General features: G+C 42.0%; 1 protein-coding gene across 1 annotated transcript; it reads right to left on the bottom strand.

The window, feature by feature from the left end:
* Positions 1-10,707: 10,707 nt before the first annotated feature.
* LOC111964105 (developmentally-regulated GTP-binding protein 1) lies at positions 10,708-26,263 on the bottom strand. Its single transcript, XM_023987831.2, has 9 exons — positions 25,863-26,263; positions 13,098-13,221; positions 12,781-12,956; positions 12,577-12,646; positions 12,286-12,455; positions 11,977-12,107; positions 11,601-11,768; positions 11,344-11,466; positions 10,708-11,060 (listed from the first exon to the last, which is right to left on the bottom strand). Exons 1-9 carry the CDS (start codon positions 25,899-25,901, stop codon positions 10,961-10,963), a joined length of 1,101 nt encoding a protein of 366 aa, XP_023843599.1. The 5' UTR covers positions 25,902-26,263; the 3' UTR covers positions 10,708-10,960.
* Between the last annotated feature and the right edge of the window lie 222 nt (positions 26,264-26,485).

Genomic DNA, 26,485 nt, shown 5'->3' with positions numbered 1-26,485 from the left:
CGTCCATGTTAAAATGCCCTTATCAAATAAACTATATTAAAAAAATTTTTTAAAATGTAATAGTGTGTGTTTTCTTGTGCCACCTAACTATCTGTATTTCAATTGAATGGATATGACTGAAATACTGTTACTTACTGAGAACTAAGTTCAAAGTTATGGAACAGACATGATTAAAACCGACTGCTCGCTAGTTTGCGCTACAGAGGAATATGTTTGTTTGCTAAACTCTTACTGTACCTTAACAGTGAAAGTAGTGCAACAATTGTTCTATTACTGATGAGCTTTGGAAGGCAAGGGTTTAGTAAGATCATGCGTTTATGTGTAATCTTTATTGCGTTTTATTTTTCTTCAGTCTTGATGTGTAAATGGTTCTGCAAACTACTTAGACCTAATCTTATTAACTGTTTGACTCACTGGAGTAAGGGGCATGTGTGAATTCTCTGCTCAGCCTGACAATCTGGTACAATTGAAGGAACACCTTTTTCTGTATGTCATTTTTTTTTTTCTGTTACTGATATTGGTATAAACAGAGAATTTTCCAGGCAAAGTTTCATTCATTTATTGTACCAGTATACATGCATGACTACAGTTCCATGAAAACCGATTGTTGGTAGGTCACAAATACTGAGAAATGTAAAAGTTCATTGAAGTTGCATTGAAAAGATACCATAGTTCAATACATTTAAATGCAAAGGGGCAGTTTTGTAATTTCTTGGGTCCCACATGTATTAAAGGTCCAATGGAGCAGTTTCTATATGAATATCAAATCATTTCTGGGTAACAACTGTACCTTACTATAATAGATTATATTAAAATGGGCAAAAAAACTCTGAATTTTGATAAATTCTATCTGGGAGTAGTCTAGCTGCTATTGGCAGACACATGCATAACAGAGTTCCTAACCTATTTACCGCATGGTGATCTCACTAAGGAAATCTGACACTCCCACTCATGCAAACCTGATTAGAAGGCCCCGTGTAGATTGTATTTTCAACCAGCAACTATCAGGAAATAACTCATATTATTTTTTATTTATTTTTTTAAAACATTTGCTAGTTTCATCAGCTGCTGTACTGTATGCTATAAAACACACCTTTGACTCAACTGGGCCTTTAAGATAACTTACTCCCATGAAGTCTGAAATAACAAAAGATCGTTTACCTACTCTTATCTTTGTGATAAACACACAGGTGAAAAGTGTTTTACTGTCCGCAGTATATGATTGTCAGCATATGGTGTGTTTTGAGATATTGTACATGTGAGAGGAAATTAATTACCTTTAGTTGAGCTTTTGTTTAATGATGGTMAAAGCTATGTGTATGCAGAGCATAAAACTTTGATTTCTATATTGAACTACTGTATGCAATGTTTGAGAATGTAATTCTGGCGATTGTAACGTTTTGGTGTGCTATCCCTTTCTAGACTACAATTGTGTGTTCAATATACTGTTTATATATTTTTTTTCAACATGCAGTTTAACACCTTGGATATGAATTCCAGAAGTTGATTCCTTTAGAAATTGTGTAAAATATATTGATTGAAAAGAGTTGGGAAAATATATGGAACCTGGCAAGAAGTTAGTTGTCATTGTATGATTCTATGTTGAAATTGAGCAACTAATATGATTCAATAAACCAATTTGAAGTATACTGTATGTTGCCTTAATCTTTGGTTACACTATAACTAGTGAAAAATTATTTAAAAATAGTTTATAAAGGGTCATTATCTAGTTCACCTGCTTTAGCAAGTGTAGTGCCAATGTCTTCATCAAATGCCATCTGAGCATCCTGTTTTGGGGCTGCATAACAGGAATTTGACCCAGGAGTCATTCCTGTAAGTTGTGTGGTTTTTAGTCTTTCAATACCAAGCTGCTCCTTCCTGGATGTGTTATTTTTGTTTTTGTACAATGGCTTCAACGCCCCCTGAAAAACAACTGATGGGTTAGGAACAGGGCATAAAACTATTTGATCCACTAGTCACTCAGATTTTTTTACAGGCAAAAACATTACTAGTAGTAATGTGGTATATTATTAATTTCATTACCAAAATAGCTCAAAAGAGACCCAATGTTCACCTGCCACTTTAAGGGTGGGAGGAGACTGTGGTAATGCGACTCGGGTCATGTTTGTGCCTGTGAGATTGACCTAGCTTGTGAACAAAATCATGTAAATAGCCAAGAAACCCAAGGACAAAGTCTCACTTCAGTAGAGTTTCGTGTCATATAAATCTGACATTTGACACGTGAAGAGCTGAGTGAAAGATTCATTTTTAGAAGCGCTGCGCACAGACATAATTTGTCAAATTCTAATGAATTTCCTCCTCCCTATAGGCTGTCTCGTCATTGTTGGTAATCAGGCCTACTACTGTTGTGTCCTCTGCAAACTTGATTGAATTGGAGGTTTGCGTGGCCACGCAGTCATGGGTGAACAGGGAGTACAGGAGGGGGCTGAGCACGCACCCCTGTGGGGCCCCTGTGTTGAGGATCAGCATTGTCTAGGTGCTGTTTCCTACCTTCATCACCTGGGGGCGGCCAATCAGGAAGTCAAGGACCAAGTTGCACATGGTGGGGTTCAGACCAAGGGCCCCGAGCTTAATGATGATCTTGGAGGGTACCAAACCAACCAGGGAATGTGCTCAGTACTGTTTTTGGAGGGGGAAAACAATATCCTAAAAGTCTGAAGAACATGATCAAATCAAATTTTATTGGTCCCATACACATATTTAGTAGATGTTATTGCGGGTGTAGCCAAATGCTTGTGTTCCTAGCTCCAACAGCGCAGTAGTATCTAACAATTCACAACAATATACACATCTAAAAGTAAAATAATGGAATTAAGAAATATATAAATATTAGGATGAGCAATGTCGGAATGGCATTGACTAAAATACAGTATAATAATGTATATACATATGAAATGAGTGAAGCAGTATGTGATCATTATTAAAGTGACAAGTGATTCCATGTCTATGTACATAGGACAGCAGCTTCTAAGGTGCAGGGTTGAGTAACCAGGGGGTAGCCAGCTAGTGGTGGCTATTTAACAGTCTGATGGCCTTGAGATATAAGCTGTTTTTCAGTCTCTCGGTCCCAGCTTTGATGCACCTGCACTGACCTCACCTTCTGGATGATCGTGGGGTGAACAGGCCGTGTCTCGGGTGGTTGATTTTCTTGAATATCTTTTTGGCCTTCATGTGAAATCGGGTGCTGTAGGTGTCCTGGAGGGCAGGCAGTGTGCCCCCGGTGATGTGTTGGGCATACCGCACCACCCTCTGGAGAGCCCTGCGGTTGCGGGCGGTGCAGTTGCCGTACCAGGTGGTGATACAGCCCGACAGGATGCTTTCAATTGTGCATCTGTAAAAGGTTTTGAGGTTCTTAGGGGCCAAGTCAAATTTCTTCAGCCTCCTGAGGTTGAAGAGGCGCTGATGCGCCTTCTTCACTACACTGTCTGTGTGGGTGGACCATTTCAGATTGTCAGTGAAGTGTACTCAGAGGAACTTGAAGCTTCCACCTTCTCCAATGCGGTCCGTCGATGTGGATAGGGGCGTGCTCCCTCTGCTGTCCCCTGAAGTCCACGATCAGCTCCTTCGTTTTGTTGACGTTGAGGGAGGTTATTTTCCTGTCACCACTCCGCCAGGGCCCCTCACCTCCTCTCTGTAGGCTGTCTCGTCATTGTTGGTAATCAGGCCTACTACTGTTGTGTCGTCTGCAAACTTGATGATTGAGTTGGAGGCGTGCGTGGCCACGCAGTCATGGATGAACAGGGAGTACAGGAGGGGGCTGAGCACGCACCCTTTTGGGGCCCCTATGTTGAGGATCAGCATTGTGGAGGTGCTGTTTCCTACCTTCACCACCTGGGGGCGGCCAATCAGGAAGTCAAGGACCAAGTTGCACAGGGCGGGGTTCAGACCAAGGGCCCCGAGCTTAATGATGATCTTGGGGGGTACTATGGTGTTGAAGGCTGAGCTATAGTCAATGAACAACATTCTTACATAGGTATTCCTCTTGTCCAGATGGGATAGGGCAGTGCGATTGCGATTACATTCTGTGGATCTATTGGGTCGGTATGCAAATTGAAGTGGGTCTAGGGTGTCAGTTAAGGTGGAGGCACTTCATGATGACAGAAGTCAGTGCTACTGGGCGATAGTGATTTAGTTCAGTTACCTTCGCTTTCTTGGGTACAGGAACAATGGTGGACATCTTGAAGCAAGTGGGGACAGCAGACTGGGATAGGGAGAATTTGAATCTGTCCGTAAACACTCCATACAGCTGGTCTGCGCATGCTCTGAGGACACGGCTAGGGATGTCGTGGCACTGTCTTATCCTCACTGACGTTTTGCCTGTTTGCCTTACGGAGAGAATAACTACACTGTTTGTATTAGACCATATTCCCAGTCAATTTGCTGGTGGTTAAATACGGTGGTTCGAGCTTTCAGTTTTGCGCAAATGCTGCCATCTATCCACATATGTACACACATGTATCCTTTAGATTAGAACGTCTTTGAACATTTAACATCAGAGGCTGACAATATTATTCAAGCATATCTGGGTCAATGTATTTGATTTAGTGAATGTGATCTAGAGAATGTAATTGCACCACCCAGAGAATGTAATAAATGCCATTCATTGTGAATTCAGGATAAAAAGAAAGCGTAATATACATATTTGAAAGTAGCCTATATGCCCATTATCTCTGGGATTGAAAACTTGATGGTGAAAGCAACATTGTGCCTGATTTCATGTGGTAAATTAATGTCTCAGCAGTATGATTTTTAGAGCCAATATGTCCACAGTCTTAATTGAGTACTTAGATTCTGTAACATCTGACATCTACTGGTGGCGATTAAGTGCCTCAGTCAAACGCGGGGAGCACTTACACTAATTGATTGTGGCCATAAATCTGTCACGTTGCAGCCAGCTTGTGGGAAACCACAAAACTGCTTCATGCACAATAATTTTTCTCCCGCTCCTTTTGTCTTTACTCTCATCGAATCCCGGCCTATACAACAATGACGTTGTCAAATACATTTAAAAGATTTACAATCTTTAAGAAACATTTATTTGGATGCCCAGAATCACTGTACTAGTCAGAAGATAACCAATGAAGTGAAAAAATTGGCCTTGGAATCATCACATCATCAACAATGTATTGAGATCTTACCAAATGGGCAGTTGTGACCTTTGACCTAACACTAGACTGGAGCATCAACGGAGCCAAATTACAATTCTCCTTCTCTTTAAAGTTTGCACTCGTTCACCCTCAAGGACTCAAAAACATCCAATGGGTGTGAGAAACATGAAACTCTGACTCGACACCAGTCCAATCCTTTTAAATCCATGAGGAGGGGTGAACGAGTGCACACCTCAGGAAAAAGGTGTGAGAATCAGAATTGGGCAAATCTCTGTGAAAACTCTAGATAAATACAGTGCCTTCAGAAACTATTCAGACTCCTGGACCTTTCCACATTTTGTAACGTTACAGCCTTAGTTTAAAATGGAATAAAACATTTTTTTAAATCCTCAGCAATCTACACACAATACCCCATAATGACAAAGCGAAACAGATTTTTGAAATGTTTGCAAATTTATTCAAAATAAAAAAACAGAAATACCTTATTTACATAATTATTCACACCCTTTGCTATGAGACTCGAACTTGAGCTCAGGTGCATCCTGTTTCCATTGATCCTCTTTGAGATGTTTCTACAACTTGATTGGAGTAAACCTGTGGTAAATTCAATTGATTGGACACTATTTGAAAAGGCACACACCTGTCTATATAAGGTCCCACAGTTGACAGTGCATGTCAGAGCAATCGGAGGAGAAGGGCCTTGGTCAGGGAGGTGACCAAGAACCTGATGATCACTCTGACAGAGCTCCAGAGTTCCTCTGTAGAGATGAGAAAACCTTCCAGAAGGACAACCATCTCTGCAGCACTCCACCAATCAGGCCTTTATGGTAGAATGGTCAGACAGAAGCCACTCCTCAGGAAAAGGCAGATGACAGCCCGCGTAGAGTTTGCCAAAAGGCACCTAAAGGACTCTCGTAGCATGAGAAACAAGATTTTCTGGTCTGATAACCAAGATTGAACTCTTTGTCGTGAATGCCAAGCGTCACGTCTGGAGGAAACCTGGCCCTATCCCTAAGGTGAAGCATGGTGGTGGCAGCATCATGCTGTGGGGATGTTTTTCAGCGGCAGGGACTGGGAGACTAGTTAGGATCGAGGGAAAGATGAACGGAGCAAAGTCCAGAGAGATCCTTGATGAAAACCTGCTGCAGAGCGCTCCGGACCTCAGACGGGGGTGAAGGTTCACCTTCCAACAGGACAACGACCCTAAGCACACAGCCAAGACAATGCAAGAGTGGCTTCGGGACAAGTCCAGCCGGAGCCTGGACTTGAACCTGATCGAACATCTCTGGAAAGACCTGAAAATAGCTGTGCAGCGACACTCCCCATCCAACCTGACAAAGCTTTAGAGGATTTGCAGAGAAGAATGGGAGAAACTCCCCAAATACAGGTGTGTCAAGCTTGTAGCGTCATATCCAAGAAGACTTGATGCTGTAATCGCTGCCAAAGGTGCTTCAACAAAGTACTGAGTAAAGGGTCTGAATACTTATGTAAATGTAATATTTCATTTTATTATTTTATATAAATTATGAAAAAATCGAAAAACACGTTTTTGCTTTGTCATCATGGGCTATTATGTGTAGATTGATGAGGGGGGGGAATTAAATGTAATCAATTTTAGAATAAAGCTGTAACGTAACAAAATGTGGAAAAAGTCAATGGGTCTGAATACTTTTCGAAGGAGAGTGTGGAGAGTGCTCGCAAGCCTCCAAAGTGCTTGGCACCACCATGGACAGGAGAAGTACTGCATGGTTAGATCAAGCACAATGGGGTCCTGGGCAGAGATATCCAGCCATTGGAGGTTTTGTTGGACCAGGATCAATCTGGTCGATTTAGGTGGGATGGTAGAACTCAATTATCTTAACTACATGATTAGAATCCTGTAAAAAAAAAAAAAATTATCCCCCCAAAAATCATGGAGAATATGGTGATCAGCTCTAAAATCATGAAAGGAAAACTGCTCCACCAGAATATGCTATTTCTTGATGCTTTGGTCTTCCAACTCCATGTGTGATTCAAGGACAACACCAAAGCTCTACGGCATTGATAGCCCAGGAGGAGAAGTGGTGGATGTCCACTGGCATCAGGGAGGGTTGCAGACCTGGGGAGGGATGGACCCAAATGACACCGCCTTACATACTATTGAGACATAAGGGCAGTGTTCGTTATATAGTGCGGCTATCTGCAAAATTACAAAAAAGAATTAGTCATAGGTCACACTCTCACTGCGGTGAAAAGTGGGCACCGCCCTTCCTGCGCATAAACTGCGACAAAACTCCGCCTTCCCATCCTTCGCACCCCACCCCATCAGATACCTTCGTACAAAAAAAGCATAAAACACATACAATTCCACAGTTCAAACGGTGAAAGATTAGAACATTTACATAATATGAATAAAAACAGGCCAACAAGAAGAGTTTGTTAATGAAATTACTACTGCGTTACGGGGAATCAATGAAAACAGAGTTGGGAAGAAAGATGGTCATCTTGTTAAAGAACATCAATATCTCCTAAAGAGGACCAGCTCTTAGGTCTTCCAGCTAATGGACAAAGAATAGTCTAAGCGTCCAAGGGCAGATGGAACAGCTCGGGAACAGCAGATACAGCCATATCACCGGTGTCCATCTGTAGAAATTTGCTAACTCATCAGACCTGAGACTCAACTGCTTTTGAAATGATGGTCCAAACCTGGTTATTTGTCACCTGGACTCAAAGTCAGCGGTCAGTCAGTAAGAAATAATGACCTCCACAGATGGAGAACGAATTATTTCTCTGAAAGACCTGTGAGGACAGTCCCATCAGTGGGTTTGGAAATCTTGTTACTTCCATCCTTTCCATATCCCCTTATTGAAATGGGAAGAGTTTCAGTGATAATGAAGTTAAGCTCTGACAACTGAACCACTTTGTGTGATGAAATGAGAAAAGATATGTGTGCATGGGAGAATGACTGACAACTAGTGTATAGAGCGATGAGCAATGGGGTTTGGTTTACAGACTAGTAGTGAAAATATAGGGAAAAACTGTCTATGGAATGTTGACGTGTGCAGGGAAAACGTCCCTACAAATACAGAGGTGTCCTTGCAGGTATTTGATGATGTTTCAGATGGACAAAGGTGGCGGGATGGTATCATGGTTGGTGGGATGGTGTTATGGTTATTATCCATGGACATTTGATTTATACATGCTATCTTACCTTAGTTTGGTGGATTTTTGTTGTTTTAATAATGTCAATGTATCTGTGTCCTAAACTAAGGTCTTTAAAACTAAGCTATAGCTCTAAAACCTCACCATTTATAGAATACACTGTATATGAGATAGGAGAAAGTTTCATTTGTCTCCCTCCGTTCACAGGACTTGCATGAACTATCATCTTTGTTCTCTTCCATTGAAGGCATGACAGAAATCTCAAATAGCTGTCAACCCAGGGGTACTGTGGACCAAGAGTCAGGAAGTCAACTTAGAGGATATCAAGAAAATTAAGCAAATATAAAACTAAAACATTCTGAATTTCAATAAACCTCACCCGTTATACTTCACCCATCCATTATAGCTCAGCCGTCTTTGAAGCATTCCGACTGCTGTCACTGGAAAGTCACTCCCTCCAAACTGGTCTGTCCATGAATCCTCTCGCCCCATAGCCGATGGTGGGACGCCCAGCTTGGTGGGGTAGTTGAGGGTCGTGAGGAAGAGCGGGTGCTCCTCTGAGCTGGGTGTCTCGCCTCTAGTACCACCAAGCTCAACTGGAGACAGACTGTCTTGACTACGTCTCCTCCAACACCCCCCAAGCCCGTACCTCCGGCCCCTCCTTCAAGTTAGGAGGGGTTAGTGATTTTCTCCTGGGATAGGTGGATTGGCGAGAACGACTTGGGCAGGGTGGGATTGGATGTGGTATGAGGGGGGGCATGTTTCCGCATTTCATAAATATTAATACAGAGTCCGCCCCTCTCCGAAGGGGCAGATTCTTTCATTTCGTTTGAGGGGGAAGTGCTTTATTCACTTAATGGCTTTTATTAGTGCCCAGTCTTCAACTCTTTCATTAGCTAAAGTGCTGCTATAATTTAAAGGGGGAATGGGGTGGGGGAGGGGCGTTGTCCTGAGAAACGTCGCTCCTGCCGCTGCAGCCAGCCACTGCTGTCTAAACCTCTGCAGAAAGTGGCCATTCTGTCTCAAAAAAGATTGGAGACCCCAACATCGAATACAGTGTAGATAAAGTAATATTCAAGCCATTAGAGTGGTTACAGGAAGTGTTGAGGGCAAATGCCAGGTTTCCCTTTATGTGGCAGATTTGTCCTTCATCTGAACATTAGTCAAATTCGAAAATAATACTTTCTTGCAAATACACCCTAATTCCACAAAAACATTGATCAAGCAGGTGTTATTGGTTAGATCTGTTATCATTGGATGTGTTCAGTCCCCTGTTATAAAAATTCAGTTAAAGCAATATATTGATTGCTTTCATTTTAGAAATGCTACTGTGGAGTGAACACATTGTTATCAAATACGCTAAATAATAATCAAACGTGGAAACATTTCAATTTAAAAAGTAAATATTTTGTGTGAGCAATAAGGGTGTGTGTCATAATGTATGCATTGATAATAATGGTGTTCAGTTCATGACTTTACTCTGGCCAAATGTTTTAAAAGGCAGTGATCAATTCAAAATTCACAATTACCGGTTGCTGAGCAGGCTATACCATGCCCATACCACCCTACATCATAGACAGATATCGTATGCTTATAGGTTCAGATAAAAGGCTAGAACGTGACATGTAGCCTAAATTAGGTTATAAAAAGCTATTTTGAAATCAAATTTGATCAGATGTGTTCTGTCCTGTGAAACGTTCTGTGATCATTAACACATGACAACACTTTATTGAGTGTCCTGAGCAAATTTCCCACCTGACCCTATCATGCTATCCATCTAACCCCCACCGCCCCCCCAAATGCTAACGTGGCGACTTCTGACACAAAATGGCTGATCCATCTCATACAGCTGGGTTGCTACACATCGGCATGACATAATCCATACACACCAAAGTGCTTCAAGATCTGATGAAACGCTATTCACTACTGTGGGTTATCTGTGTTTCTGAACAGCTGGGGTAGAATGTCCCCAGACTGCGTCTGAGTGAATGAACTGATTAACCTTAGAGACTGTCCGTGCTGGAGAGAAAGGGTTGGATGCCAGCCTGACTGACTGTATCATCAATGTTATATAAATCAGTGGCCAACAGGACTTTCAAATAAAGCCGTTGTATTGGACACCGTGAGACGGTGTCTGGGTAAGGGGTATGGCTTGACTTCCAGAAGAGATGGAGCTAGAATACACCCACTGTGTTTTAGGATGTATTTCATAAGAACTGTCTCACCAGTGAAAGTATAGACAGATGGAGCAGGACACACCCATGTCACTTGGACAGGATTTGGATGTATTTCAAATGAAGGGAAATATGAATGTTATGAAGTTATGTTAAGTCAGTGTTGTTCAACATTAATAACATTGCATCTTTCCAGGCATAAACCCAATGACCTTTATAATGATCTAAAATAAAAGACGATGACTTCATATAAAAAAAGTCAGTCATTTTTATGGTGTTTATTTGATATTATTTTTGATTCAAGGCTCATACCTCTTCGATGGATGTTATGAATCACATACGAGCGTAAATGAGGGAGGTAAATGTAACATTGACATTCATCTAATTTTTATTTTCAGTTTGAAAACTCCAACATAAAATTGAGAACAACGAAGACAGATATTCTCGTGGATATGCTTGAGGGGGGTTTTCATGAGCAGCAGACTATTTCCTGTGATGCAGAGAGTCAGGAGACTTTTACTTTTTCACCAGCTGGATTACATCCTCATCTTCCATGACATGGTCTTTTCCCACCTTCTGGGGGTTGTGTTTCACTGAAGCACCCCACACCAGAGCACTGAAAGGACAGGAAGACTGAGTGTTAGAAAAATGCCAGGCAGGTGCAACATTGTGTCATATGTGTCTGCGTGCTGTGCTCTCCCTTGTAGGGTAATTCAACCGTTAACATTGGACACCTAGTGGCAGCTAAGTGCATTTGGTGAATTTTATTATATTTTAAGTGCATTATTTCTTACAGATTGTTGCTTTAATCGGTTAAATACTGGGGTGGGTATACCTCAGTCTTTTCCAAAACATCAACAAGAAGCACAAAAGCCATTAGCTAATAGTATAGTACTCACTATTTTAATTCTTTGAGGAGGCTTTTATGAATCTTCAGACAGAAGTCCTCCACTGCAGTATGTTCAGTAGGTAGAACAACTGGAGATGTGTAGTCAGGAAGCTGGCCTTTGGGTTTGGTGTATCTGGGGGACAACACATTCAAATAATTTATTAATTTAGACACAAACCACACATTTATCCAAGCAGTGTAATATGGATTCCAATAACCCTATATGTCTCTTCTAGGGGCTGTTAGGTTGAGAGAGTGCCTCCTTACATGCGCACTAGGTGCAGGTAGTCCCACATCTTCTCCAGTAGGTCATCAAAGTTCCAGCGGGAATGGGCAGAGATGGGCACGCAGTGGGGTACCTTGTAGATGATGTCCAGCTCTTCAATGGAGATCTGGTCGATTTTGTTGAGCACATAAATGCAGGGGATGTACACTCTGGTGGGATTAAACAGAGCATGTATGTCAGCAGGTCTGTAGGGGAACGTTGACCATACTTTGGAATGGGGTATAGAAGTATTTTTGGCTAAGGGGTATAGGTCAGACCCAATTCTAGATGAATGGAGGATTATGTCAGAAAAACAGGAATTCCTGCTTAATCAGGAAGATTACATCCCTGAGTTTGTAGAAGTGCTCAGCTGCTTACCGGTTTCCCTCCACCACGTCGATGAGGTCATCGGCAGTGGAGTCGCTGCGCAGGGTGATGTCAGCGTTGTGGATCTTGTACTCGGCCAGGATGCTCTTCACTGCGTCACCGTCCAGCTCACTCTGTGGACACTGGAGAGAAGGAGAGAGACAGGAAGAACACCAGAGTAAGCCCATAGAAATTGAAAGGGAGAGACAAATTATCAATCAACCTCCATAGATAGACAGACAGCTCTAAAAAGAGACAGACACAGAGAGAAATGGGTACAGATTGAGCTGGACGTGAAACCTTTGTGTTAAACACACGTACTGTGACGGTGAAGTTGATGCCTCCTTTGTCCTTCTTCTTGAAGCCGATGTTGGGCGGCTGCTTGTTGAGGCGGATTCCGAAGCCCTCCAGCTCGTGTTCAATCAGCTTCTTGTGGCCCAGAGGCTTCAGAACATCCAACACTATGAGGATCAGGTTGCAGGTTCGAGCCACTGGGAAGAGAAAGACCACAGTTACAAACTACCTTCAAGGTATGTGAGTGTGGCACGTGTGTGCTCTAAACTATCACATGTAGTTTGTGTATGGTTCTGATGCTTCACTGATGGTTATCACCTGCGATGACCTGTCGTCCTCTGCCCTTGCCATCTTTGGCCCCCTCGATGATACCTGGAAGATCCAGGAGCTTGGAGACACAAAAGTAGAATACGCATCCTAATACTAAAACATCTTAAATAGAAAAATAAAAACAATTGTTACAGATTGGCCTCTGTTGGCCTTAAGGTGCCGTGTGAACGGTATAAGACGCATGTAAAGTACCTGTATTTTGGCACCCTTGTAGCGGATCACTCCTGGTACTGTGGTGAGGGTGGTGAACTCATAGGCCGCCACCTCTGAGTACACCCCTGCCAGGTTACTTAGTAAAGTAGACTTGCCTACTGAGGGGAAGCCTACAAACCCGATACGGGCATCACCTGTTTTTGCCACATCAAAGCCTATACAACAGAGTGACACATTAGTATTCATTACAATGTGACATGAGCTTGTAAATCTCAACTTGCTACATCTCCACTGCACTGTTGTGTAGCAAAGGGACACATTCTAAAAGTGAACGATGATCAGGAGTCAGGACTCACCTTCCCCTGTGCCTCCTCCACTGCCTCCCTTTGGTGTGATAAGTTCTCTCCTCATCTTGGCCAGGCGAGCTTTGAGCAGCCCCAAGTGGTTAGATGTGGCTTTGTTCTTCTGAGTCCGAGCCATCTACCCAACACAGAGAGGATGCTTTAATCCATTCATATTCTACACAATACAACAATCGGAACTAGAATATTAGCTAGGCCTACTTGTTCAGAGCCAAGTTGTGTGATGGCTGGATATCGACTGATCACTAATAAAGAAAACATATTGTCATCATGACACCAACACTACCATTACACTTGTTTATACTGAGCTGCACTGAGGTAGGAACGTAATCATGGTTGCATTAAGACACCGTGGAGCCGGCGCCATACATGGGTCGAAAAACGTACCTCAATGCAGGGATGGGATATGCCACTGTAGTGCCAATTTTACCTTTATCCACAATGCTCCATTTAGAAGATTTAAATACTACCATATATACACTGCTCAAAAAAATAAAGGGAACACTAAAATAACACATCCTAGATCTGAATGAATGAACTATTCTTATTAAATACTTTTTTCTTTACATAGTTGAATGTGCTGACAACAAAATCACACAAAATTATCAATGGAAATCAAATTTATCAAACCATGGAGGTCTGGATTTGGAGTCACACTCAAAATTAAAGTGGAAACCACACTACAGCCTGATCCAAATTTGATGTAATGTCCTTAAAACAAGTCAAAATGAGGCTCAGTAGTGTGTGTGGCCTCCACTGGCCTGTATGACCTCCCTACAACGCCTGGCATGCTCCTGATGAGGTGGCGGATGGTCTCCTGAGGATCTCCTCCCAGACCTGGACTAAAGCATCCGCCAACTCCTGGACAGTCTGTGGTGCAACGTGGCGTGGTGGATGGAGCGAGACATGATGTCCCAGATGTGCTCAATTGATTCAGGTCTGGGGAACGGGCGGGCCAGTCCATAGCATCAATGCCTTCCTCTTGCAGGAACTGCTGACACACTCCAGCCACATGAGGTCTAGCATTGTCTTGCATTAGGAGGAACCAGGCCAACCGCACCAGCATATGGTCTCACAAGGGTCTGAGGATCTCATCTCGGTACCTAATGGCAGTCAGGCTACCTCTGGCGAGCACATGGAGGGCTGGGCGGCCCACAAAGAAATGCCACCCCACACCATGACTGACCCACCGCCAAATCGGTCATGCTGGAGGATGTTGCAGGCAGCAGAACGTTCTCCACGGCGTCTCCAGACTCTGTCACGTCTGTCACGTGCTCAGTGTGAACCTGCTTTCATCTGTGAAGAGCACAGGGCGCCAGTGGCGAATTTGCCAATCTTGGTGTTCTCTGGCAAATGCCCAACGTCCTGCACGGTGTTGGGCTGTAAGCACAACCCCCACCTGTGGATGTGCGGGCCCTCATACCACCCTCATGGAGTCTGTTTCTGACCGTTTGAGCAAGCACATGCACATTTGTGGCCTGCTGGAGGTAATTTTGCAGGGCTCTGCGAGTACTCCACCTGCTCCTCCTTGCACAAAGGCGGAGGTAGCGGTCCTTCTGCTGGGTTGTTGCCCTCCTACGGCCTCCTCCACGTCTCCTGATGTACTGGCCTGTCTCCTGGTAGCGCCTCCATGCTCTGGACACTACGCTGACAGACACAGCAAACCTTCTTGCCACAGCTGCATTGATGTGCCATCCTGGATGAGCTGCACTACCTGACCACTTGTGTGGGTTGTAGACTCCGTCTCATGCTACCACTAGTGTTAAAGCACCACCAGCATTCAAAAGTGACCAAAACATCAGCCAGGAAGCATAGGAACTGAGAAGTGGTCTGTGATCACCACCTGCAGAACCACTCCTTTATTGGGGGTGTCTTGCTAATTGCCTATAATTTCCACCTTTTGTCTATTCCATTTGCACAACAGCATGTGAAATTTATTGTCAATCAGTGTTGCTTCCTAAGTGGACAGTTTGATTTCACAGAAGTGTGATTGACTTGGAGTTACATTGTGTTGTTTAAGTGTTCCCTTTATTTTTTTGAGCAGTGTATATATATATATATATATATATATTATATATATATATACACACCTACACACACAAACACACAACCATTCAAAAGTTTGGGGTCACTTTGAAATGTCCTTGTTTTTGAAAGAAAAGAAAACATTTTTTGTCCATTAAAATAACATCAAATGTATCAGAAATACAGTGTAGACATTGTTAATGTTGTAAATGACTATTGTAGCTGGAAACGGCTGATTTTTTAAACGGAATATCTACATAGGCGTACAGAGGCCCATTATCAGCAACCATCACTCCTGTGTTTCAATGGCACGTTGTGTTAGCTAATCCAAGTTTATAATTTTAAAAGGCTAATTGATCATTAGAAAACCCTTTTGCAATTATGTTAGCACAGCTGAAAACTGTTGTTCTGATTAAAGAAGCAATAAAACTGGCCTTCTTTAGACTAGTTGAGTATCTGGTGCATCAGCATTTGTGGGTTTGATTACAGGCCCAAAATGACCAGAATAGAAAGAGGAGTGGGAGGTCCCGGTGCACAACTGGGCAAGAGGACAAGAACATTAGAGTGTCTATTTTGAGAAACAGATGCCTCACAAGTCCTCAACTGGCAGCTTCATTAAATAGTACCAGCAAAACACCAGTCTCAATGTCAAAAGGGAAGAGGCGACTCCGGGATACCTTAACGGTAGTATATATACAGTTGAAGTCGGAAGTTTACATACACCTTAGCCAAACACATTTAAAGTACGTTTTTCACAATTCCTGACATTTAATCCTAGTAAAAATTACCTGTCTTAGGTCAGTTAGGATCACCACTTTATTTTAAGAATGTGAAATGTCAGAATAATACTAGAGTGATTTTATTTCAGCTTTTATTTCTTTCATCACATTCCCAGTGGGTCAGAAGTTTACATACACTCAATTAGTATTTGGTAGCATTGCCTTTACATTGTTTAACTTGGGTCAAGCATTTCAGGTAGCCTTCCACAAGCTTCCCACAATAAGTTGGGTGAATTTTGGCCCCTTCCTCCTGACAGAGCTGGTGTAACTGAGTCAGGTTTGTAGGCCTCCTTGCTCGCACACGCTTTTTCAGTTCTGCCCACAAATGTTGTATCGGATTGAGGTCAGGGCTTTGTGATGGCCACTCCAATACCTTGACTTTGTTGTCCTTAAGCCATTTTGCCACAACTTTGGAAGTATGCTTGGGGTCATTGTCCATTTGGAAGACCCATTTGCGACCAAGCTTTAACTTCCCGACTGATGTCTTGAGATGTTGTTTCAATATATCCACATAATTTTCCATCCTCATGATGCCATCTATTTTGTGAAGTGCAACAGTTCCTTCTTCAGCAAAGCACCCCCACAACATGATGCAGCCACCCCCATGCTTCACAGTTGGAATGGTATTCTTTGGCTTGCAAGCCTCCCTCTTTTTCCTCCAAACATAACGATGGTCATTATGGCCAAAAAGTTATATTTTTGTTTCATCAGACCAGAGGACATTTCTACAAAAAAACCTAGTCTGGCTTTTTTTATAGCGGTTTTGGAGCAGTGGCTTCTTCCTTGCTGAGCGGCCTTTCAGGTTATGTCGATATAGGACTTGTTTTACTGGTGATATAGATACTTTTGTACCTGTTTCCTTCAGCATCTTCACAAGGTCCTTTGCTGTTGTTCTGGGATTTATTTGCACTTTTCGCACCAAAGTACGTTCATCTCTAGGAGACAGAACGTGTCTCCTTCCTGAGCGGTATGACGGCTGCGTGGTCCCACGGTGTTTATACTTGCGTACTATTGTTTGTACAGATGAACGTGGTCCCTTCAGGCGTATGGAAATTGCTCCCAAGGATGAACCAGACTTGTGGAGGTCTAGGCAGATTTCTTTTGATTTTCCCATAATGTCAAGCAAAGAGGCACTGAGTTTGAAGGTAGGCCTTGAAATACATCCACAGGTACACCTCCAATTGACTCAAATGATGTCAATTAGCCTATCAGAAGCTTCTAAAGCCATGACATAATTTTCTGGAATTTTCCAAGCTGTTTAAAAGGCACAGTCAACTTAGTGTATGTAAACTTCTGAACCACTGGAATTGTGATACAGTGAATTATAAGTGAAATAATCTGTCTGTAAACAACTGTTGGAAAAATTACTTGTGTCATGCACAAAGTAGATGTCCTAACCGACTTGCCAAAACCATAGTATGTTAACAAGAAAGTTGTGGAGTGGTTGAAAAACGAGTTTTAATGACTCCAACCTAAGTGTATGTAAACTTCCGACTTCAGCTGTATATATATATATATATATATATATATACACATACATATATACATATACAGTACCAGTCAGAAGTTTGTACACACCTACTCATTCCAGGGTTTTTCTTTATTTTTACTATTTTCTACATTGTAGAATAATAGTTAAGACATCAAAACTATGAAATAACACGTGGAATCATGTAGTAATCAAAAAAGTGTTAAACAAATCAAAACATATTTAATATTTGAGATTCTTCAAATAGCCACCCTTTGCCTTGATGACAGCTTTGCACACTCTTGGCATTCTTTCATCCAGCTTCATGAAGTAGTCACCTGGAATGCATTTCAATTAACAGGTGTGCCTTGTTAAAAGTTAATTTGTGGTATTTCTTTCCTTCTTAAATCGTTTGAGCCAATTTATTGAAACCACATTATTTTATAATCGTGTAACACAATCTTCAAAAGGGCAGGAACCTAAGCAGTGGCACTTTCGTCCTAAAATTTATTTTTCTTAATTCCATTCTTTTACTTTTTAGATTAATGTGTATTGCTGTGTATTGTTAGCTATTACTGCACTGTTGGAGCAAGGAACACAAGCATTTCGCTACAACCGCAATAACATCTGCAAAATATGTTTGCGACCAATACAATTTGATCTGATTTGCTTGGGTAATGGCATAGCCTTGCTTATTTAATTTAGCAGACAAGACGCTCTTATTTCCAGAGCCCTTACAGTCAAGACACCTATTTTATAGTAAACAAATATGTAATATAACAGAATAAAATATAACAGAATATTTTTCCAAATTAAAAGAGTTGCCACTGCGAAGTGATGCGCATCTGGCGAAAATAAGTTATTTAAAAAAAAGTGATCATTTGAAACGGGGCTCAATTTGACAAAGACACATTTTTCAGGATTACAAAACAAAATCTGTCTTCTTTTCGCCATACAGACGTTCAATGTAGTTTATTCTGCCTGTTCTTTTGAATTTTCTAAATGGATGAACAATTCCACATTGAACACTTGCAAGGTGATGAGTTACGGCCACTACATCTGTTTGGTGAGTAGGCCTAGGCTTAATGATTCTGATGGAAACACGCTCTGTCTTTATCAAACAAATGTTATTGCATATTTTCCGTGTGGAACCTGGCTATGTTTAGAAGCTATGTTTAAAGACTAACCAATTATAAGGGAAAGGGAATTTAGGGAGAAGAACTGAGATGTTTGGCTTGGTTTCTTTGTTGTTGTGCCCCGCAAATGCACAGGTACAAATAATATATGTAGTCTTCAAGACAAAATGTTATTGTTTTCCGGGACAAAATTTCACTTGCCAGTTCGGGCACCCACAATGCACATTCCACCAAATAGTTTTACAGTATTTGAAAAAATTTGATCTCTGGTTAACCCTCAGTCCCGAGACCCCCTAAAAATATCGGCTTTTCATTTATCTGACTTTAACTTAGATGCATTCTCCAGCCCTTATATTTAGCCTCACAATGAAGTGTTTAACCATTTTCTTTGTTTATCTGACATAAATAGTTGCATTCATGAGATTTATTGCCAAATTAAACTGAACTAAAATATAATGGCAACATTTAAAGTGTTTGTCCCATGTTTCATGAGCTGAAATAAAAGACCCCAGAAATGTTCCATACGCAGAAAAAGCTTATTTCTCTCAAGTTTTGTGCACAAATTTGTTTACATCCCTGTTAGTGAGCATTTCTCCTTTGCCATGATAAACCATCCACCTGTATGGCATATCAAGAAGCTGATTAAATAGCCCACTCTAAAATGTGAAGTTGTGTCACCCAACACCACAGATGTCTTAAGTTGAGGGAGCATGCAATTGGCATAATGACTGCAGGAATGTCCACCAGAGCTATTGCCAGAGAATGTAATGTTCATGTCTTTACTATAAGCCACCTCCAACGTCATTTTAGAGAACTCGTTAGTACGTCCAACTGGACAACCGCAGACCACGTGGAACTACGCCAGCCCAGGACGTCAACATCCGGCTGTTTCACCTGCTGGATTGTCTGAGACCAGCCACCTGGACAGCTTATGAAACTATGGGTTTGCACAATCAAAGAATTTCTGCACAAGCTGTTAGAAACCGTCTCAGGGAAGCTCATCTGCGTGCTCGTAGTCCTCACCATGTTCTTGACCTGACTGCAGTTCAGCATCGTAACCAACTTCAGTGTGCAAATGCTCACCTCCTATGGCCACTGGCACGCTGGAGAAGTGTGCTCTTCACAGATGAATCCCAGTTTCAACTGTACCGGGCAGATGGTGTCGTGTGTGGACGAGCGGTTTGCTAATGTCAACGTTGTGAACAGAGTGCCCCATGGTTGCAGTGGGGTTATGGTATGGGCAAGCATAGGCTATAGACAACAAACACAATTGCATTTTATCGATGGCAATTTGAATGCAGCACTGCGATAGTGTGACGAGATCCTGAGGTCTATTGTCGTGCCATTCATCCACCGCCATCACCTCATGTTTCAGCATGATAATGCTGGGTGGCAGTGTAGCCTAGTGGTTAGAGCGTTGGGCTAGTAACCGAAAGGTTGCAAGTTTGAATCCCCGAGCTGACAAGGTACAAATCTGTCGTTCTGCCCCTGAACAAGGCACTGTTCCTAGGCCGTCATTGAAAATAAGAATTTGTTCTTAACTGACTTGCCTAGTTAAATAAAGGTTTAAAAAAATGCACGGCCCCATTTTGCAAGGATCTGTACACAATTCCTGGAATCTAAAAATGTCCCAGTTCTTCCATGGCCCGCATACTTACCAGACATGTCACGCATTGAGCATGTTTGGGATGCTCTGGATCAACGTAAACAACACCTTGTTCCAGTTCCGGCCAATATCCACAAACTTCGCACAGCCATTGAAGTTGAGTGGGACAACATTCCACAGGCCACAATCAACAGCCTGATCAGCTCTATGTGAAGGAGATGTGTCGTGCTGCATGAGGCAAATTGTAATGAATACTCAGGGAGAAAAAGGTGTAGAGTCACACGCAGAGTGCGGCAGGTGTTTATTTCGCCTTCGCAGAAGGCAGGAATCGTGGTCACAGGCAGGCAATGGTCATACACAGGTAGGCAAACAGGCAGGTGAATCAAAACTAGGACTGAAGGCTATAACTGGTTCTCACAAACGAGCTAGGAAAAGACTTAGGAGAGTCAAAATGAACAATACCTCACAAAGGCATAAACAGAATGAACTGAACTAAATAAGGAGCTGATGAGACCAGGTAAGTAACTAACACAGGTGAAATCAATGAACAAAAATGAAAGACAGGGCTACGTTCAAGAACACAACGAAACAGAACACAAGGTTGACTAAGAAAATAAATACAGAACCTTACACAACCACAGGGCTCTCCAAAGAGTGGTGCAATCAGTCCATCGCATCACTGGGGGCACACTGCCTGCCCCCCAGAACATCTACACAACCCGGTGTCACAGGAAGAACAAGAAGATCATCCAAGACCTCAGCCACCCGAGCCACGGCCTGTTCACCCCGCTACCATCTAGAAGGCGGAGAATGGGACAGAGAGACTGATAAACATCTTCTATCTCTAGGCCATCAGACTGTTAAACAGTCACCATTAGCCGGCATCCGCCCAGTACCCTGCCCTGAACCTTAATCACTGTTAGTAGCCAGATACCACTAGGTACTCTACACCTTAGAAACTGCCCTATGTACATAGTCATTGAACACTGGTGACTTTAATAATGTTTACATACTGTTTTACCCACTTTATATGTATATACTGTATTCTAGTCATGGCTCATCCTATATAACTACTGCTGTACATTAGATTTTTTATTTAACCTTTATTTAACTAGTTAAGAACAAATTATTATTTACAATGATGGCCTACCCCGGCCAAACCCTAACCCGGACGCCGCCCTATGGGAATCCCAATCACGGCCGGTTGTGATACAGCCTGGAGTTGAACCAGGGTCTGTAGTGACACCTCCAGCACTGGGATGCAGTGCCTTAGACCGCTGCGCCACTCGGGAGCCAAAAAACATGCCTTTTCTATTCATATACTGTCCATACACCATTTTTTATATATACATACTTGCCTCCCTTGCCTCCAGAACAGCCTGAATTATTTGGGGTATTCCACAAGGTGTCAGAAACGTTCCACAGGGATGTTGGTCCATGCTGACGCAATGGCATCATGCAGTTGCTGCAGATTGGACGGTGGTACACTCATGCTGCGATCAGCCGGTTCCATCTCATCTCAAAGATGCTCTATTGGGTTGAGGTCGGGGGACTGTGCAGGCCACTCAAGTAAACAAAACTTACTGTCATGTTCCAGGCAATGTTTTTCCACTCCTCAATTGTCCAGTGTTGGTGATCACGTGCCCACTGGAGCCGCTCATTTTTGTTTTTAGCTGATAGGAGTGGAACCCGGTGTGGTCATCTGCTGCAATAGCCCATCCGTGACAAGGATCGACGAGTTATGCGTTCCAAGATGCTGTTCTGTACACCACTGTTGTACTGAGCTGTTACTTGTCTGTTTGTGGCCCGCCTGTTAGTTTGCATGATTTTTACCATTCTCCTTCGACCTCTCTGAGATCCTGGATCTGGCGAGCTTGGCACTGACGATCATACCACACTCAAAGTCGCTTAGGTCACTCGTTTTGCTCATTCTAACATTCAATCGAACAGTAACTGAATGCCTCGATGCCAGTCTGCCTGCTTCACATAACAAGCCACATGACTCACTGTCTGTAGGCGTGATCCATTTTCGTGATTTTTATATATATATATATATATATATATATATATATATATATATATATTTTTTTTTTTTACCTTTATTTAACTAGGCAAGTCAGTTAAGGACAAATTCTTATTTTCAATGACGGCCTAGGAACAGTGGGTTAACTGCCTTGTTCAGGGGCAGAACGACAGATTTTTACCTTGTCAGCTCAGGGATTCGATCTGGCAACCTTTCGGTTATTAGTCCAATGCTCTAACCACTAGGCTACCTGCCGTTCCACAATGGGGTGGTGTACGTAATAAACTGGCCGGTATACAAAACATTCCAAACACCTTTATTTCCATGACAGACTGACCAGGAGAAAGCTATGATCCCTTATTGATGTCACCTGTGAAATCCACTTCAATCAGTGCAGATGAAGGGGAGGAGACAGGTTAAAGAAGGATTTTCAAGCATTGAGACAAGGATTGTGTATGTGTGCCATTCAGAGGGTAATGGGTAAGACAAAATATTTAAGTGCCTTTGAACGGGGTATGGTAGTAGGTGTCAGGCACACCGGTTTGAGTGTATCAAGAACTGCAACGCTGCTGGGTTTTTACGGTCAACAGTTTCCTGTGTGTATCAAGAATGGTCCACCACCCAAAGTACATCCAGCCAACTTGACACAACCATGGGAAGCATTGGAGTCAACATGGGCCCGCATCCCTGTGGAACGCTTTTGACACCTTGTAGTGTCCATGTCCTCACGAATTGAGGCTGTTCTGAGGGCAAAAGGGGTGTTGCTAATGTTTTGTACACTCAGTGTATATCTATTTATGTTCCGGACTCTGACATTGCTCATTCTTGGATTATGTGTGTATCACTGCACTGTTGGAGCTAGAAACACAAGCATTTTTGCTGCACCTGCAACATCTTCAAATCTGTGTACATGACCAATAAACTTTGAATAGATTGGAAGGTGAAATTTGCAGTACAGTGGCATGTCCTATCCCTGGATTGAGGTACATTTTCCAACCCATATCTTGACGACACAAATTATGTAACCATGATTGCGTTCTGAACCCAGTGCAGGTTGTCATGTAAAAAATCTTCCCAGCATGAAATAGTTCTCAATCGTTCTGATTGTGACATGCTGTAAAATTTCTCCCAGCGTGAAAATGTTCCCCCTTCGATAATTGCACACGCATCTCTTTATGTGGATGGCTAAGCTTGTTCCTCTCAAATCGTCCCTCGACATTGAAAAACTGTTCTGTGGGCACGCGCATTTGCTTCACACATCTGCCAATCAATGGTGGCCAGGAGTATTGACTCTGACCAATCAGAAGCTTGTGAAGCGTGAGGTCAGCATATAAATACCCAGACTTGCGCGTCAAAGTGCTGAGGGTTGATGTGAGGAGATTTTTTTTTAATATTTTTTTTTATTTTTTAAGATTGCAAAGACTTCGGAGCTACGGTTTCGATTGACAGTGCTTGTTTGTTAGTTAGCTATACATACAAGTTAAAACTGCACACCTCTGAGAACAAGCCATCTTGACCAGTTCACAGCTAATTATGCTAGTTAGCTAGCTAAATCAGAGAGAAACATCCGCACGAGCTCAGCCATCCACACAGACGTGTGTGAAATTATTTCACACTGAACATTTTTACAACAAAACGTCACTATCAGAACGATTGGGAACAATTTCAGGCTGGGAAGATTTTTACATGACACAGGTCAGTGTAAACAAGTAACCAAAGATTTTTTATAACTAACCAAAGATAGACCACTGCATGTCATTTCCAGAACAAGCAAGGTGGGCAGAGCCAAGCGCAAGCTAGCGAGAACTTATTGGCACGTTCTAGCATGTGAGTCATTCCAATTAAAAAACATTTAAATAAAATAGGGTTGACACACACTGTCTCCGATAATATTAGCATTCCTGAAACATTATTTTGTTTGAATATTAAGCTAATTGATTGCGCTCAAATTTGCCATAATAGGTTTCATATAATCTAAAATAAATATAGTACCCAGCATCTGATTTGGGCCATAATTCTTCTTAACAATTAGTAAGACATGAGGAATCCAATAAAATTATAAAAACGTCACCAAAACATATACATGTTTTCTAATAATTGTATTGAACAACATGACTGCAATGCAAAGGTTTATAATTGTATTATTTTATTAGGGTTGTGACAAGATTTTAGTCACCATCCCATTTCTCCATCAAAGTTTTGGGTTTGTAGGAAAAGTCTTCATATGAGAATTGCACCATACAGATAGCCCTCTGAGAGCTGCTATTTGTTGGACTTTTCAAGGAGAGTTGGGTTGACGCATTAGGTTGAAAAGAGAAGGACAAACTGAATTGCTTCAGAGGACTGGCTTGACCACCACATTTATTTTCATCAGGCGCAAAGGGTAATAGTTTTCTACACAAACTTGCAAAGAAAATGTTGTGATCCCTTAAATAAACACAAGACAAGAAAAATGTATAGAAGGGTGAGGCGACAGTAGCAGGAAAAGCGGCATCTAGTGGGTAAAACATGGTACTTTAACATGAATTCATGGTAAATAATGCAAAACGACTTCAATGGCTAATTTATCTAAACAGGGAGGGAAAAAGATAATCAGATTCACAGGAAATACATTACAAAGGACGAAGAAGCAATACTCCAAGCCGCAGCTCCATACCAGTTGTTAGACATAGAAAACCGATTCTGTATACTGGTTGATGGGATAGTATTGGCGGGTGGGGGTTCTGGAGCTGGCCTTTGACCATTTTATTGGATTCCTCATGTCTTACTCAATGGTAGGAATAAGTTTGGATTTAATCGGATGTTGGGTACTATATTTGTGGAATATTATGTGAATCCTATAAATTAAAAGGGCCAATTTGGGTGAAATCAATTTTCTTAATTTCTCAGAGATCAAATGAAATTAACAAAATTATGTTTCACGAACGCTAATCTTATGTTTCTAACTTCAGAAACTATTTCAGAACAATCTGAGATGGTGGGTGTCATGGCTTGCTGAAATGACATGGAATGACCCATGTATTTGCATATTTCAGTTAGGGAGCCTCCTCTGAAGTGCACGTGTGCGTGCAATAACTCAATTTGCCCTTGCAGTCCAAAACAACAAAAATTGAAACTATGGCAACGGGTAAAGTCTACAAAACTTTGTCCATAACGGTTTTGGGAACAGGAAACTGTATTGAGATCAAATGTTTCATCGATGAGCAGAATTTCGGTCAAAATCCATCTTCTCCCACTGCCGGCCACAGCTGGACTTCCTCTCATCACCATATTTGGTGGTGAGTGGAAACGCCAACCAAATGATTCAGATTTATACATCCGGTGAAACATCTGGCTCACTGTTCCATCTGTGGCGTAAAGGTAAGGTTGGTATCTTCAGACAACTAGTTACAAGATACCAACTAGTTACCCTGCCAATAATAACACATAGCCAGCTAAAGTTAACTACTGTAGCCAACTACGTTAAAAGCATAGACTAACGTAGAGTTGAGAATTCTTAGCTAAATAACACCCAGCTATGCGCAGACTCGGGTGTCTGCCATCATATTATGTTATATAATATTTGGGGGGGAAGAGATCCATTGTAACGTTACATCCTCAATTAGCCAAGTTCACTTTAGCCAACTATAGTTCCTCGCTCCCTTAACGTTAGTCAAGTGGCCAAGCTAAAACGTGAATCACAGCTAACGTCAGTTAGCATTCCCTACCGTTGGCTAACTTACCTCGGCCTCAATTTCTGCTATTTTGGCGAGTAAACTCATCTTGTAGCTGGTCCTTAGATGATATCACATATAACGATTAAACACGTGTAATAGCTAAATTGTTGCGTTTTTATCACGCAATTATACAATGGCAAACTAGCAAAAGCTAACACTCATGTGTTCAACCTGCGGCTCTCGCTAGGAGGAAGAGGCAGCCGGCAAACCAAAGAAACTCGATGGCAAACCGAGAACTCAAAAAACGGCGACGCCGTTGGCGCTACCTACTGGTATTAAGTTGTTTGCAGGTTTATGTAAGTTTGCTGACTTTACATATTCCATGTAACAGCAATGACATACACTTTTCAGAAATTATGTAACACATTTCAGGCTTGGATTTCACAAATCAAACGAATGTATCTGACACTGCATAACTAATCACATTAAAAGGCTACTGCATGCTCTCTCTCAATTCAATTTCAACTCAAGGGGCTTTATTGGCATGGGAAACATATGTTTACATTGCCAAAGCAAGTGAAATAGATAAACCATACCGAATTTACAGTAAACATTACACTTACAAAAGTTCCAAAATAATAAAGACATTTCAACTGTCATCTGTTTATATACAGTGTTGTAATGTGCAA

This window comes from Salvelinus sp. IW2-2015, linkage group LG5 (genome assembly GCF_002910315.2).
Source record: "Salvelinus sp. IW2-2015 linkage group LG5, ASM291031v2, whole genome shotgun sequence".
In the NCBI taxonomy this organism is placed as follows: domain Eukaryota; kingdom Metazoa; phylum Chordata; class Actinopteri; order Salmoniformes; family Salmonidae; genus Salvelinus; species Salvelinus sp. IW2-2015.
The sequence above is the reverse complement of the archived record's forward strand: the minus strand, read 5'-3'. Positions and strand labels throughout refer to the sequence as shown.